The sequence below is a fragment of the Balaenoptera ricei genome, chromosome 19, assembly GCF_028023285.1.
Source record: "Balaenoptera ricei isolate mBalRic1 chromosome 19, mBalRic1.hap2, whole genome shotgun sequence".
Taxonomy (NCBI): domain Eukaryota; kingdom Metazoa; phylum Chordata; class Mammalia; order Artiodactyla; family Balaenopteridae; genus Balaenoptera; species Balaenoptera ricei.
Window position 1 is genome coordinate 33,091,853 of NC_082657.1, and position 14,691 is coordinate 33,106,543.

At 41.7% G+C, this 14,691-nt stretch overlaps 1 protein-coding gene across 2 annotated transcripts in view; it reads left to right on the top strand.

Moving 5' to 3' along the window:
- FTO (FTO alpha-ketoglutarate dependent dioxygenase) overlaps positions 1 to 14,691 on the top strand; it is a 375,391-nt gene that overhangs the window by 108,023 nt on the left and 252,677 nt on the right. For both annotated transcript variants that reach the window (XM_059904734.1, XM_059904735.1), the window contains exon 3: positions 4,568 to 5,195. In XM_059904734.1, the coding sequence (XP_059760717.1) occupies positions 4,568 to 5,195 (628 nt within the window). The remainder of the gene's footprint in view (positions 1 to 4,567; positions 5,196 to 14,691) is intronic.

Sequence of the window (14,691 nt, forward strand, 5' to 3'; positions counted from 1 at the left end):
AGTTTCAGGGGGTCTCGCAGGGGTGAAGGAGGGACACTTAAGTGAAAATATAAAACGAATCACTAGCTAAGAATGTGTGCCGATCATTAGGGCTGTTTGCCAAATGGTTCTCCATTCCTCCCCCGTCACCCAGCTTTTGGGTCCCAAAGTAGAATTACAGTTCTGGGCCCTCTCATATTGGATGAAACACGTGACTGTTTCTGTCCAGTGAGAAATGATAGCCGTCACCTCTAGCCTGGAGTTTTTCATTGCCATTGCCAGGCCCTCCAGCACACTCTTTTTCCGTTTGCATTGTAACCATCTGGTGGCTGCTTGGACCCCTGCGTTACTACTTTAATGGGTAGTGACTCTCTGCCAACCCACAAATAATATGTGAAGTGAACAAGAAATATTGTTGGGTGAAGCCACTGAGATTTGAGGGTTGCTACTACAGCATTGTCTAGCCTATTCTCCCTGATCCAGAATGCAAGAAATAGTAGAAAGGATGCAGTAAGTTTGAGGAAGTACAAAGAAGAGAAATGAATTAGTCAAGTCTGAATGTGGGAAAATGACTTTACTAGGAAAGCATAGTAGGACTGCCCTGCTTCTCAGAGTGCCTGTGTGAGGTGTGTGATCATAAAGTGACAAAAAGCAGAGTTAGGTGGCACCACTATCAACTGTCACTGAGACCACCAGGGATCCATTTAGGATTTCTGGTTTCTATACCTCTTTCATCCCAGTAGAACAACAGAGACAGAAATATACTTTCTGTTTACACAACTCATGAAGAGTGCCATGTAATCTAGTAGCAAGAGACAGAGCATTCTGGAGCCATGAGCAGTAACTCTAATTTTGTCGCTAAACTGGCGATTCTCGGAGCAGGTCCCTGAGGCCTCAGTATACTTGAAGGCACATCTAACTAGCAGCAGTGATTAAAAGGAAATTTCTCCGTACTTTCTTAACAATTCCAGTGTTCTTTAAATAATCCTTAGTATGAAATATTAAAGAAAAGTAAGATAATTCCCAAGAACTTGGTTTTGAAACACACTCCCTCTGGGACTGAGAGAGGAAGAAGCCTGGAAATAATACAGACACATATACATACACTCTTGCTGCTGTTGTTCAGTACAGACTGGGCCTGGAGACTAGCGAAGATATATTTAATACAGGGGAATTATAACTCTAAGGACCTGGGAAATTCACATAACCATATGAGTATCACATGTAAATACCTTAACATTAAAAACAACACTCTAAAAATAAAACAATAATAATGACATGGGAAAGTATTCAAAAAAATTTTTTTTCGCTGATAACTCATGTCCCTCTCACCTCTGACCACATCTGCTTCTTTTCCTATCGGCCTCAAGGGCCCAGCAGTTCAGTAATTCATCTTCAAGGCAGGCTTTCCCCTGCAACTCCATACCTGGCAGGTCCTTCGCATCCTCTTGGTCACTTTCCCAAAGAAACCTTCCCTGAATTTCCAGCCTCAAATAGTTATCCCCCTGCTCGAGACACTCAAGGACTTCGCTCCTGTAGTTAATCACCGTCTCTTCTGTACCATCAACCTCTTCTTCTGGTATCATTCCCATGAGTATGCTGGCAAACCCTAGAGTACCCTTCCGTCTTCCATTGTTAAAGATCGTCCCTTGGTCTAGCGTTCCCTTGCATCAACAGCTCCATTTTTCTCTTCCCTTTCATAGCAAAACCATGCCAACAGACATATAAATGCCATCTCCACCGCCTCCTCTTTCGTTCCATCATCAGCTGACTACCATCCGACTCTCATCCCCCTCACTTAGCTGAAGTTGTCCTTGTCATTGTCATCAGTGATTTCCGTGCTGCCCAATCTAGTGGATAATTTCTGTCCCCATCTCACTTGGCTTCTCAGGGGCAGCTGACATAGTTGACTCCTCCATCTTTCTTGAGGTGCTCCTCTCCATTGGCTTCTGCGATAATACACTCTCCTGGTTTTCTACCTCAAAGGTTTCCTCTGTTGAGCCTTCCTCCGTGACTCAGAAAATGGCTTTGGGTTCGCTTCTGTGCTTGTGCTGTTCCCCTAGGAGATCTCAGCCATTCCCAGGTCTTAAATATCAACTGTGTGCTGTGCTGACAGCTCCCACCTTGATTTCCCTAGCCCCACTGTCTCCTCTGGGCTCCAGATGAATCTATCCAGTTGCCTCCTCATCTCCATCTGAAGATTTCATTGCCATCTTAATGGCTACAGCTTCAAAATGGAGCTCCTCATTCCTTCCTGTTCTTCTCCCTGTTTTGTTTTGCCCCAGTCTTTCTTATTTTAAAAAATAGTAGGGCTTCCCTGGTGACACAGTGGTTAAGAACCCACCTGCCAATGCAGGGGACACAGGTTCGAGCCCTGGTCCGGGAAGATCCCACATGCCGTGGACCAACTAAGCCCGTGCGCCACAACTATTGAGCCCGAGTGCCACAACTACTGAAGCCCGTGCTCCTAGAGCCCGTGCTCCACAACAAGAGGAGCCAACACAATGAGAAGCCCTCGCACCGCAACAAAGAGTAGCCCCCGCTTGCCACAACTAGAGAAAGCCCGTGCACAGCAAGAAAGACCCAGTGCAACCGAAAATAAAAAATAGTAAATAAAATAAGTTAATTAAAAAAATAGTAAATTGCTTATTCAGTTATTAAGTCCAGAAATCTGGAAGTCATCTGTAATTTCTTTCCCTTCATCATCCCTCGCATCTAATTCATAATGTGTCTATTTGCTCTGCCTATAAAATACGTATTTTAGCTGTCTGTTTATTTCTGTTTCTATTTCAGACCATCATCACTTTTCTCCTGGATGGTTGTAATAGCAGCTGATAAGAGTTTTCCACTTTGACATTTGCCTCTTTCCAATCCATGCCCAATATTTTAACTGAGTGATTTTTATAAAATGTAAATCAAATTGCTCTTTGCCCTTTGAAGTCCTCCATTGCACTGAATCTGGGGTCAAATCCAGATTCCTTACTTTGACCTCCCAGGCTCTGTGTGATCCAGCTCTGCCTTCTTCTTCATCCTCATTGCATGTCACTCTGCCTTTGGTTCTTTTGCTCTGGTAAAACTGGTCTTCTTTTTGTCTCTAGAATAGGCTGGTCTCCATCCTCAGTGCCTTTGTATTTTTTGGTCCCTTTTATTGGAAGGTCTTTCTCTAGTTCATCATGTGGCTGGTGCCTTCTTTTCCTGAAGAGCTCAGCCTAAACGCCAGCTCCAAGTGAGAGTTTCCTACTCTAATGACAGATTTCCCACTGGTTTGTTTCTGTCCCAGTACTTAACACAACTTGGGATTACTTTTCTTTATTTACCTGATTTGGTAGAAAGCTCTGTGAGGACAGGAACCTTATCTCTGTCTAGTGTTTGGTAGGTGCTCTATAGACATAGTTGAATGAAAAAAAAATGTATAGAAGAATAATGGTCTTGCCCTGTTTATCATATGAACGATTACTGAATGAAGATATAGAAGAAAAGTGTCAAAAATGGTAGGCAGCACAATACTAAAAAGGTACCAGTCAGATTACACTTTATAGGGGTAAATGTGAAATCCTGTGCTTTGGTTTTAAAAAAACTCAGTTTCACTGTGTAGAATCAGGGAACTCTGGCTTGATGCCAATTCACATGTTAGAGCCAGAAGTGGTAGCTGAAAAGTTAATGAAGTCCTAAACTGCATCAGTAAATCCCTGTATTTCTGTATTAGAGGAGGGCATTATCTTATAGTACTCTCCTCCAGTGACACCAGTAGAATTATTACAACTTTCTAAATTGCAGTGGAATACCTCATTCATTCATTCATTCATCCATCCAGCATTTACGAAGTACATTCTGGGCACTAGTATTATAGCTGGGAACAAAATTATCACGGCTGTTGTGTTCATGGGACTCAGTGTCTAACTCGCAAAGTGAAGTGATTTCTCTTTCAGTGGAAGCGTTGAAGCAGAAACCAGTTCGTCATTTACTGAGAGGCCATGCAATCTTGTGGTTAAGAACTCATGCTCTGGAGCTCGACTCTGGGGCCCCGGGGCTTCAAATTCCAGCTCTCCTATTTCTCAGCTATGTGTGACTTTGGGCAAGTTTTTAGAATGTCTCTCTGCTTCAGTATTCTCATCTATGAACTAGAGATAATAATAGTACCGCCACATAAAGTTGTAAGAAGTAAATGAGTTGGTGTGTATAAATCATTTCGAAGAGTACACAGCACTCAGTAAGCACTTAAAAAATAGGTATCAAGCAGTTAATGAGTAATGTTGTGTTTTTTTGGAGGACCAAAGGCTGGAAGACAGGTTGAGGTTGGGGAGAAGTGGTCATAGCGGGAGCTGGGGAGACCAAAGACCAAATTATTATCATTTTGTTTATAATTGTTTGCAATTGTTCGAGCTTGGACTGAAAACTCCTGGCTGGAGAGTTGATGACATTTGTTTTATTTAGTTTTCTATTTTAGGCTAGAGAGGTATGAATCCTGTTTAGAAATACCCCCCGACAGTCCTTTTTTCTCCTAAAGCTTACAAAGAAACACATACTTTCGGAATTAGTAAAATTATAGCTATCCATAAATGCATATTTTGCTTCACTTTTGTTTTAGTGGCAGCTGAAATATCCTAAACTAATTCTCCGAGAAGCCGCCAGCGTCCCCGAGGAGCTCCATAAAGAGGTTCAAGAAGCCTTTCTCACGCTGCACAAGCATGGCTGCTTATTTCGGGACCTGGTGAGGATCCAAGGCAAAGATTTGCTCACTCCAGTCTCTCGCATCCTCATTGGTAACCCTGGCTGCACCTACAAGTACCTGAACACCAGGCTCTTTACGGTGCCCTGGCCAGTGAAAGGCTCTGACGCAAAGTACCACGAGGCCGAAGTAGCTGCCGCCTGTCAAACCTTCCTCAAGCTCAACGACTACCTGCAGGTAGAGACCATCCAGGCTTTGGAAGAACTTGCTGCTAAGGAGAAAGCCAATATCGATGCCGTGCCAGTGTGTATAGGTCCGGATTTCCCCAGGGTTGGCATGGGGTCATCCTTTGACGGACAAGATGAGATAGACATGAAGAACCGAGCAGCCTACAACGTAACTTTGTTGAATTTCATGGATCCCGCGAAAATGCCATACCTGAAAGAGGAACCGTATTTTGGCATGGGGAAGATGGCCGTGAGCTGGCATCACGATGAAAATCTGGTGGACAGGTCAGCGGTGGCAGTGTACAGTTATAGCTGTGAAGGTACAGTCTGCTCTGTGAAGAAGCAGCCCCGAACGTAACATGACCAGAGTTGCACAGGCTCTGGAGATATATGTGGTCGTGTGTGTGTGTGTTTGTGTACATAGGTGTTGAGTGTCCTTCTAAGGTTTGCCACGCCCATATATCTACAGAATATGCCTCTTTCTCATCCAGCTGTGCTGTCTGGCTCATCGTTATACTGTGCTCAGATAGCATATTTTCATGCATAAGCGCTACTGTCGTTGTCTTTCCCAAGCCCAGGAGAGCAGCATCTTGGTTTCACACAGCCAACTGCCTTTCTCTAAAGCTCAGGATGGATCGTACAGTTGCTATAATTAACTTGCTGATAAAGGGCCTGGAAAACAAAAATCTGTCAAATCCTTCCAGATTCCCACAGGTGTACATTTCCAGCCTTGCCAAAATATTTTATTACGGTCGACATCACTGTCTTGAAGGGAGTGATTTGTCAAATGTAGACTTGTTCTTGGCTTCCTACAGTTTTCACTACTGCCCTTACTCTCCAGAAGCAGCTGAGGTGGGTTTTATAAGCCGACAGGCCTCTATTTTCAGGAAACTCTCCAGCCCCACCTCAGTTCTGCAGTTTTAGACCTGAGAGGGTTGCTGTGGCCAACTCGTTCTTGCAGTTTCTGAAATCTGGTGCCCTTGGAACAGAGATCACAGGCTACCTTTTTTATGGTCTGCCCAAATTTTCCTTCTTTGCTTGCTCAGGTTGTGTGTGTTTAAGGTCCCCATTGCTTTTCAGAATAGGGTTATAAAAAAGGTAGGTGAACATATCAAAGACAGAGTGACCGTTGCTGACTTTCTCTGCCTGATCATTTGGCAAAGGAGTACAAGAGGTAATATTGGCTCTTTTGCCTGTTTAATCTCTTCCTGTTTATTAAAAGGTGCTTGGAAAAGCAGAGTTCTGTTGGGTTGGCCAAAAAGTTCTTTTGGGTTTTTCCGTAACATCTTGTGGAAAGACCCGAACGATCTTTTTGGCCAACCCAATAGATATCCCATCAGGGAATCAACTGGAACTTTTAAGGGTCATTGTTTTCTGAAAGCTAGTTTTTAATTGGATTTTGTTGTTATTTGACTCTTATTTACTAAAACGACTATTTTGGAAAAGGGATTTTAAATAAGAAACTCTCCTGGCTCTCTCTAAATATCTTACCATTTCCCAGTCTCAAAAACTCTCCTGGCTCTCTCTAAATATCTTACCATTTCCCAGTCTCAAAAATGTTTTCTAAATTTACCTTATGTCTTCGGCCGGAAACAAGGAACTAGTTTAGCGGTTAGAAATTTCACCAGTTTCCCTGGCATCTCAAATAATGATGCTGACCCAAGAAAATTGCTTGAAGGGGATTTGATGCTGTCCTAATGGAAAGAACCGTGATCCTCTGATCTTTAATAAGGCCTTGCCAGGGATTTAAGAACTATCACATCCAAGAACTCTGATGTGAACGAACAATGGAGTTTGTTAGTTTCTTTTTTAAGGAGGCAACTCTCTGAAACCGAGGTGGTGGTATGTGATAGCTCAAACAGCTACAAAGATGTCTTTGTGCTCCCACAGACTTTCAGCCCTTCTGTTTAATAGTCCTATTGTACTTCCAGAGCGTGGGTGATCAAATAGTTTTTGAAACCTGGAATATCTTGCAGAAAGGAATGAAAATTTTTAGTGAATAGTTTCTGTGGTCGGGAGTAGTTAAGATTGATAAAGTATACAAATATACATAAATACATAAAGCTTTATCTTTGCGGTTATCACCTAGGTGAGGGAACTGCAGAATTTGAACCTGTAGGAGCAGGGTAATTCCTTCGTTCTCTTAACCCCCGAGGTTCCCAGAACTCTATCCCATAATAATAGCAATACTGGGAGCTCTCATTTATTGAGCACCTACTATGTGCCAGGCACTGGTAGAAGCATTTTACATGTATTAACCCATTTTATTTTTACAACAACCCTATGAACGAAGTACTACTGTTATCCTCATTTTACAGATGAGGAAACTGAGACACAGAAGGATGATGAACTTTTCCACGGTTATACAGCTATGAATTAGCATAACTAGGATTTGAATGCAGACATTCTGGTTTCAGAGTCCTAACAGCTCTGAATGCTAAATTGCTAAACAGTCCTAAATGCCTTATGAGCAGGTATTTCCTACCCCTGCAGTATAGTTACCTGTGGGAGTTTGGTTTTTAAAATGTCTACCTCTGGAAAGGTTACGGGAATGTTCTACTTGCTCTTGTTTGCAGGTCCTCATGCCCTCCCTTCTCCCTGGCACCTCACTGCCCTCTCCCCACAACATCTGCTGTAGCTTTCCGTTCCTCCTCTCAGATGACCGGGATGCATTAGACTAGGAAAGGGAACCTCTCTAGGTCTCTGGCTGTGTGTGTCATGTTGGGTCAGATGGTTTAAAAAGCATGTGCCTTGAAACGTTTTCTGGGTGCCATTTCTTCCAGGTGACAAGTGCTATGTTTAATTCTCTGGCCTCTTTAGAATCCTGCCAGAGGTATGGTAAGGGTGAGCTCGAAGGGAACCATTTCAGTTCAAATCATGATTGGGGTTGGGAAGGGCCTAAAGGGGGCAAAGAGAATGGAAATTTCAGACAACTGTACTGTTTTCTGCATCCTTGAACATGTTCGTTGAACAGTTGCTAAGGGAGGTTCAGGTAGCTGTTCTAGACAGTATGGAAACCCCAAAGGTGAATCAAGTGCCCTTCTTGCCTTGAGAGGATAGGTGAAGTAAGGTGTGCTCTGGTGGTTATAATTATGAAATGATGAAGTGTCAGATCCGGAAGGGACTTTTGAACTCAACTAGTTCAGCCTCTCATTTTACAGATGAAAACACTGAGGCGGGGAGAATGGGAGTGATTTGTCCAACGTCACATAGTTACTTAGTGAAAAGGGAGTGTTACAGCCACAGGAGAGGTTCATGTAAAATGCACTGGGTATCCAGAAACAGAAGTGATTACTCCCTGCTGAAGTTAAATTCAGTTGAAGCTTAAGATCTTTCAGGACTTTGCTCTCAATACCTTTTCCCAGTGAAATCTTCATGTAGGTTTATAATGAGCCAATCATCCCTCCTTGGTTTATTTCTGCCAGTAGAGGTCATTGAGAAGTAATTGGTATAGGATACATGTATCATTAATTATATACTAAATTCATTGACTTCCCAAGCAGTGCTAGTTAATGGCTATCTCCAGTAGGAGGATTGAAATAGTACAGTTTTTAATCAGGAATGGCTTTAGGGAACCATGTGTAAATAGGCAGAGTATTTGATTTTCCTATTCTAGCTTTGCTGGCAATTGCTTGTTCCTCCTAGATATAAAAAAACAAATCTTGCAGGGAAGATATTAACAACCCATGGTTTAATATAGTCCTACACCTTGTTCTTTGATTCGAACCCCTTCAAAAGGATCACCGAAACAGTTACTGTTGGTTACTATTTTTGTTTGTTTGGAAGGAAATATTTTCTGTGATACGGTCTTCATAGGAAAAAAACACAATTCTTAAGAATTTTAACTAGTGCCAACTATTGCAGATTCTTGGTATAATTTCCCAGGTTTCCCATGAAGGACAAAGGAGGAAAAGGAAGAAGAGGCCCATGACTCCTGTTGAGTATGTAATAGGCTAGAAAGCAGGGACTTTGCAATAATTTTCTTGGAACTCTAGGATTCCCATTTATGTCTCTGACTCCAGAAAAGTTGAATCCACTGAAGGATGGAAATTTGTTTCCATAATTCTTAACTCTATTTCGAAATGAGTAGCTTTATATTTCTTAGCAGCCTTTGAGACCATGAAAAGCTAGAGTGTAATTGCAACTAGAAGTTTTAGAGCACTCATAAGTAAAAAAAAATGCTTCTTAATGTTTTTATTAGTTTCCCAGCAGCCCTGTCTGTGGTCCCAAAGCTCATTTGATCTTGTTTGGTTCAGTGTGTCATGCCTTATGTTTGTTATTTTTGAAGTCACTTACACTGCTCAGTAAAACTTGTTTGATAAGTCGCATTTTTTTTTACCCCCGTGCAATTATTGATACTTATTCAATTAACAGTAAGCATCTACTGTTTGCCAAGCACTCTTCTAGATGCTGAGCATGCAGCAATGAACAAAAATCCCTGCCCTCATGGAGCTTATGTTTTAGCAAAGCGAGACAGGAAAGAAACAAGTAAGCTTGTATAACAAGGGTGAGGCGCAGGTTTACAGTTTTAAATGGGAAAGTCAAGATTCCTTTAGTTGGGTAACATTGGAGCAAAGACTGGAAGGAGTGAGTGAGTGAATATTGAAGGCTCAGAGATGGAACATGACTTTGGGATGTTTCAGAAGCAACAAGTGTGAATAGAATAGAGGCAGAGAAAAAGAAAAGTCACGGAAGTGAAGACAGATAGGCAAGACTAGGGGCGGGGGCGTGGCGAAAGATAGGGCCTTCTAATACTGTACAGTAGTCCCCCCTTATCCACGGGGGATGCGTTCCAAGACCCCCAGTGGATGCCTGAAACCGCGGATAGTACTGAACCCCATGTAGACTATGTTTTCTCCTATGCATACATACCCATGATGAAGTTGAATTTATAAATTAGGCACAGTAAGGGATTAACAACAGTAACTAATAATAAAATAGAACAGTTATAACAATATACTGTAATAAAAATTCTGTGACTGTGGTCTCTGTCTCAAAATTTCGTATTGTACAAATTTAATACCTTGCCTGTCTGAACTAAACATTTATCACGCACTGTCGCCGTAACTTTTGCAGTTTGCGGTGCAACAGCAAAACTAGTGCGAATTTCTTTTTCCTTCTTCACAATTTCACAGATAGAAGATTTGTTCTTACCATAGGTGTTAGCAACCTCAGCGTACAGTTCTTTTTCTTTCCATACAAAGTCGAGAACTTTCACCTTTTCACGTAAAGGAAGAACTTTGCAGCTTCTCTTTGGCATGTTGGAATTGCCAGCATCGCTACTCCTATGCTTCGGGGCCATTGCTAAGTAAAATAAGGGTTACTGGAATGCAAGCACTTTGATACTGTGACAGTTGATCTGACAACTAGAGGGCTGCTAAGCAGGCTACACTGGACAAAGGGGTGAGTGACTTTCCAGGCAGGACAGAGCCAGATGGTGCACGATTTCATCATGCCGCTCAGAACGGCGCGCAACTTAAAAAACTTATGAATTGTTTATTTCTGTAACTTTCCATTTAATATTTTCAGACTGCAGTTGACTGCGGGTAACTGAAACCACAGAAAGTGAAACCGCAGATAAGGAGAGGCTACTGTAATACAAATACTGGGCTTATACTTGGAGTGAGATGGAGAACCGTTGCAGTTGGGAGCAGAAGGGAGGCAGCAGTAGAAGCAGGGGAGCTGCAAGAGGCCATTGGGTAATCCAGACTAGAGATGGTGGACCAGGTTAGAAGAAGCAGAGGTGATAAGAGATGGTTATATCGAGTCCCATATCTTTTCACCAGAAAAGAGTGGCAGTGTCCAGTGCCCGTGAGAAAAGAAGCCTAGCAGTGACATCTCCTAATTGTCAAGAGAAGGCTAGGCCAATAAGAATGCCTGAACTTTTTTTCCCTCTCTCCATAACTTTATTGGGGTATAATTTACATACGATAAACTGCACATATTTAAAGTCTACAATTTTAGAAGTGGGATGTGAAGTTTGAGGTGGCTCATCAGAAAAGACCAGCCCAGGTGTTCCTTCTGGTGTTATCCCTTCATCATAATCCAGTCTCCTCTGTTGGAGTTTTCAGATTCCTGCATCCCATGTCCGTCGCTTTCCTGATTTGTTTCTTTATTTTGGTGGAGCATATCCTCTAATGGTTTCTTGAGAAAGGGTGCTTAGAAGGTAAATTTTTGAGACCTTGAATGTCTTAAATTATCTTTATTCTACATTAACATGTGTAGATACTTTAGGTATGGAAATCTTGACAGGAAATAATTTTCCTTCAGAATTTTGAGGGCATTGTACCAGTGTCTTTTATCTTCCAGTGTTCATGTTGAGAGCTCTGATTTTTTTGTTTATCCTTTATGTGACTTTTTTGGTTGGATTTTTTTCCTAATGTTTTATAAGTTTGCAGTGATATTTTTTTCATCCATTATAGTGGCATTTGGTAGGTCCTTTCCATCTGGAAACTCATGTCCTTCAATGTGGGATATTTTCTTGAATCACTGTATTAATGGTTTCTTTCTCTCCAGTTTTCTCTTCTCTCTAGAATCCATATGGTTTGGTTCTCGAACCTTCTGGACTGTTTCCTCTAATTTTCTTACTTATTCTCTTATTTTTAATCTTTTTGTATTTTTCTAATATACTCTCAGAGGTTTTCTTAACTTTATCTTCCAACTGGTCTATTGAGGTTTTTCTTTTTTAAATTATTGAAATATTACAAACATCATAAACATGTAGCTTGGTGAATTGTCACAGACTGACTGAACATATCTGTGTCACTAGCTCCCAGATCAATAAAGAAAACATTAGTACCCCAGAAATGCTCCCTTCCAGCATATTCTTTTCCCAAACAGTAACCATTGTCTTGACTTCTAAAGCCATGCATTAGTTTTACACATATTTGAATTAGAATTGTAAGCTCTTTGAAGGCATGGTTTGTGTCTTGATCCTTCTTTGTATGTGCGTAGAATGCAAAATCAGTAAGTATTTTTTTGCCCAAAATCAGTAGGTATCTTTTGTTCTTGAGTAGTTTGTGCTGTTCAACTACATTGTGGCCACTGTCCAATAACTCTTCTGATTTCTGCAACTATGATCTCTGTTTAGTATGAGGATTCTTTTGATTGCAGATAGCAGATACTTGACCTAAACAAGCTTAATTTAAAAAGATAAGGAATTCTTTTATTTAATACTAAGTCTCACTGGCTTCAAGTGGACCTTATTTTGATAGTAATGTGTGGTCAGTTTCAGACTTCTTCCCCTTCATATTTTGGCTCTTTTTGAGCTGTAGCTTTCTTTTCGTGAGGGAAACAAACTTCTCGTGGTCCCCAAATGACCACCTCCAGCTTTTGTGGCCACTCTCTTTTTCAGGAGCTTTGGGAAGGAGAGAAACTGGGTCTTGGACATGTATTTTGAACCCTGGATAAAGCTTTGCCTGAAGCTGGGTTAACAAACCATTATTCTTTTTTGATTAATCCAGTTTGATTCTGGCCTTCTATGCTGTTTACAACATAAGGGTTTCCTCTAAGGCTCCATGACTCTCTCTGTACTTTCCTGAGGTTGCCCACAGAACTGCAACCGCTATTGTTCGAAGCTTTGGTTCGGGGAATGTATTATTTGAGAAGTCTTTCTGCTTCCTCTCCTCATTTCATATTTTATTTCAAATAATGTCGTGGTCTTAAAGCTTTAGCCAAGAGCCCCCAGAGCAGTTTTTCTCTCCTTTTCTCACTTTCCCTTTATTCCCCCAAGTCCATGAAACATGATATAATGAGGTTCTCCTATGTATGTGAATATTTATATCTTAAAAAAACTTTTTTTTCAAATGCTTTATCTGAAAGCTGACAGAGACAGACATCATGTTGAAAGGCTTCAGATTTTTCAGTAAAGAGTTTTCAATATTTCTCCTGAAATCCTAGAAAACTTATAATTAATTTTATAATTTATCTGTGTCAGGGGACTATGTTTGTCCTGATTGCTTGTTTCGAGACATGTTAGAGCAGCTTCTTGTTATAGATTCTGAGCTGAGACTGATTAGGGGTTTTTTTTTTTTTTTTTTTTTCTTCCAACTTCTGAATTCTCCATTTCTTCAGACCATTCATTCCTCCGTGGCTGAGTAATATGCTCTGTGTTAGCAGTCAGCTTGACTGCTTGTTCCTCACAGCCAATGAAGGAAAGCGTTTTTTTTGTTGTTTTTTTTTTAATAAATTTATTTATTTATTTATTTATCTTTGGGTGTGTTGGGTCTTCGTTTCTGTGCGAGGGCTTTCTCTAGTTGCGGCAAGCGGGGGCCACTCTTCATTGCGGTGCGCGGGCCTCTCACTGTCGTGGCCTCTCCCGTTGTGGAGCACAGGCTCCAGACACGCAGACTCAGTAGTTGTGGCTCACGGGCTTAGTTGCTCCGCGGCATGTGGGATCTTCCCAGACCAGGGCTCGAACCTATGTCCCCTGCATTGGCAGGCAGATTCTCAACCACTGCGCCACCAGGGAAGCCCTGGAAAGCGTTTTTAAATGGTAGAGCTTTTTCAGGAAGGCTTCTTCCTGACCCACCCTTCTTTCTAAGGGATAGAATCCTTCAGGAGTGTTTCCCAAATGTTCTCTGGCTTAGGCCATTTGCCATGACTTTGGAAACCTCTCCAGGACAATTATCCAAAGTCTGCGCACAGAAGCATCTACCTTCCCGGGGGATCATTCTGAAAAACAGATCTGACCCTATGAAAAAGTCATTATCAGTGTCTGCCGCTGCCCTCAGTATAAGTCTAGCTTGCTTACCATGATTCACAAAACCCGCCATGTCCTGGCCTCTCGCCACTTCTCCAGCCTCTTCACTTGCAAATCCATGTCCTTCATGTAATACTGTTACAACTCAGAATCAGTTATGTTCCTAAACACCCACCATACCATTTCCCTTCTAGAATGTGTCTTCCCAACCTCATACCTTCCCCATTCACTTTCTGTCTCCATTTTTTTTTAAAATTTTTATTTATTTATTTATTTATTTTTGGCTGTGTTGGGTCTTCGTTTCTGTGTGAGGGCTTTCTCTAGTTGCGGCAAGTGGGGGCCACTCTTCATCGCGGTGTGCGGGCCTCTCATTATCGTGGCCTCTCTTGTTGCGGAGCACAGGCTCCAGACGCGCAGGCTCAGCAATTGTGGCTCACGGGCCTAGTTGCTCCGCGGCATGTGGGATCCTCCCAGACCAGGGCTCGAACCCGTGTCCCCTGCATTAGCAGGCAGATTCTCAACCACTGCGCCACCAGGGAAGCCCCTCTGTCTCCATTTTTAAAAATGATTTCTTGTCCCAGGCGCTGGAATGTCACGGATCAGTGCTGGACAGAGAAAGTATCCTTAGGCTCCGTACACCAGCTGACCCTCTGCAACTTCTGGGTTTCTCCTGCCTCAATATCTGTGACATGGATAGGAAGGGACCTGCTATTTAAGCCCCTCTAGGTATAGGGTTAAGGAAACAGAAAATAGTTGCCAGGTCCAGAGTCTTAGAATTTTAGCACTTGGCTAAGGGAATAGGGAATAGGAAATAGGGCTATTTTTTAATGCGTGGTGATGACGAATATATATTTACATATCAGGGAAAGTATTGGTATACATTATTAATGGTATATGCTGTTAAATGTGGTAGAAAATTTCAAGTGATATATTTTACTTGATTAGAACTGTCATCTCTTCTTTTGTGCTCAGGCTTCTATCTTTGTTTTCTATGCGACACTGTTTGCATACAGCTTTGTGAATGGAAAACAAAATATTTGATGGCATTTATCTTTTATTAAATGGAATTAATTTTTTCTCAAAAACTAGTTAGTATAAACAAATCAAACTGGTTA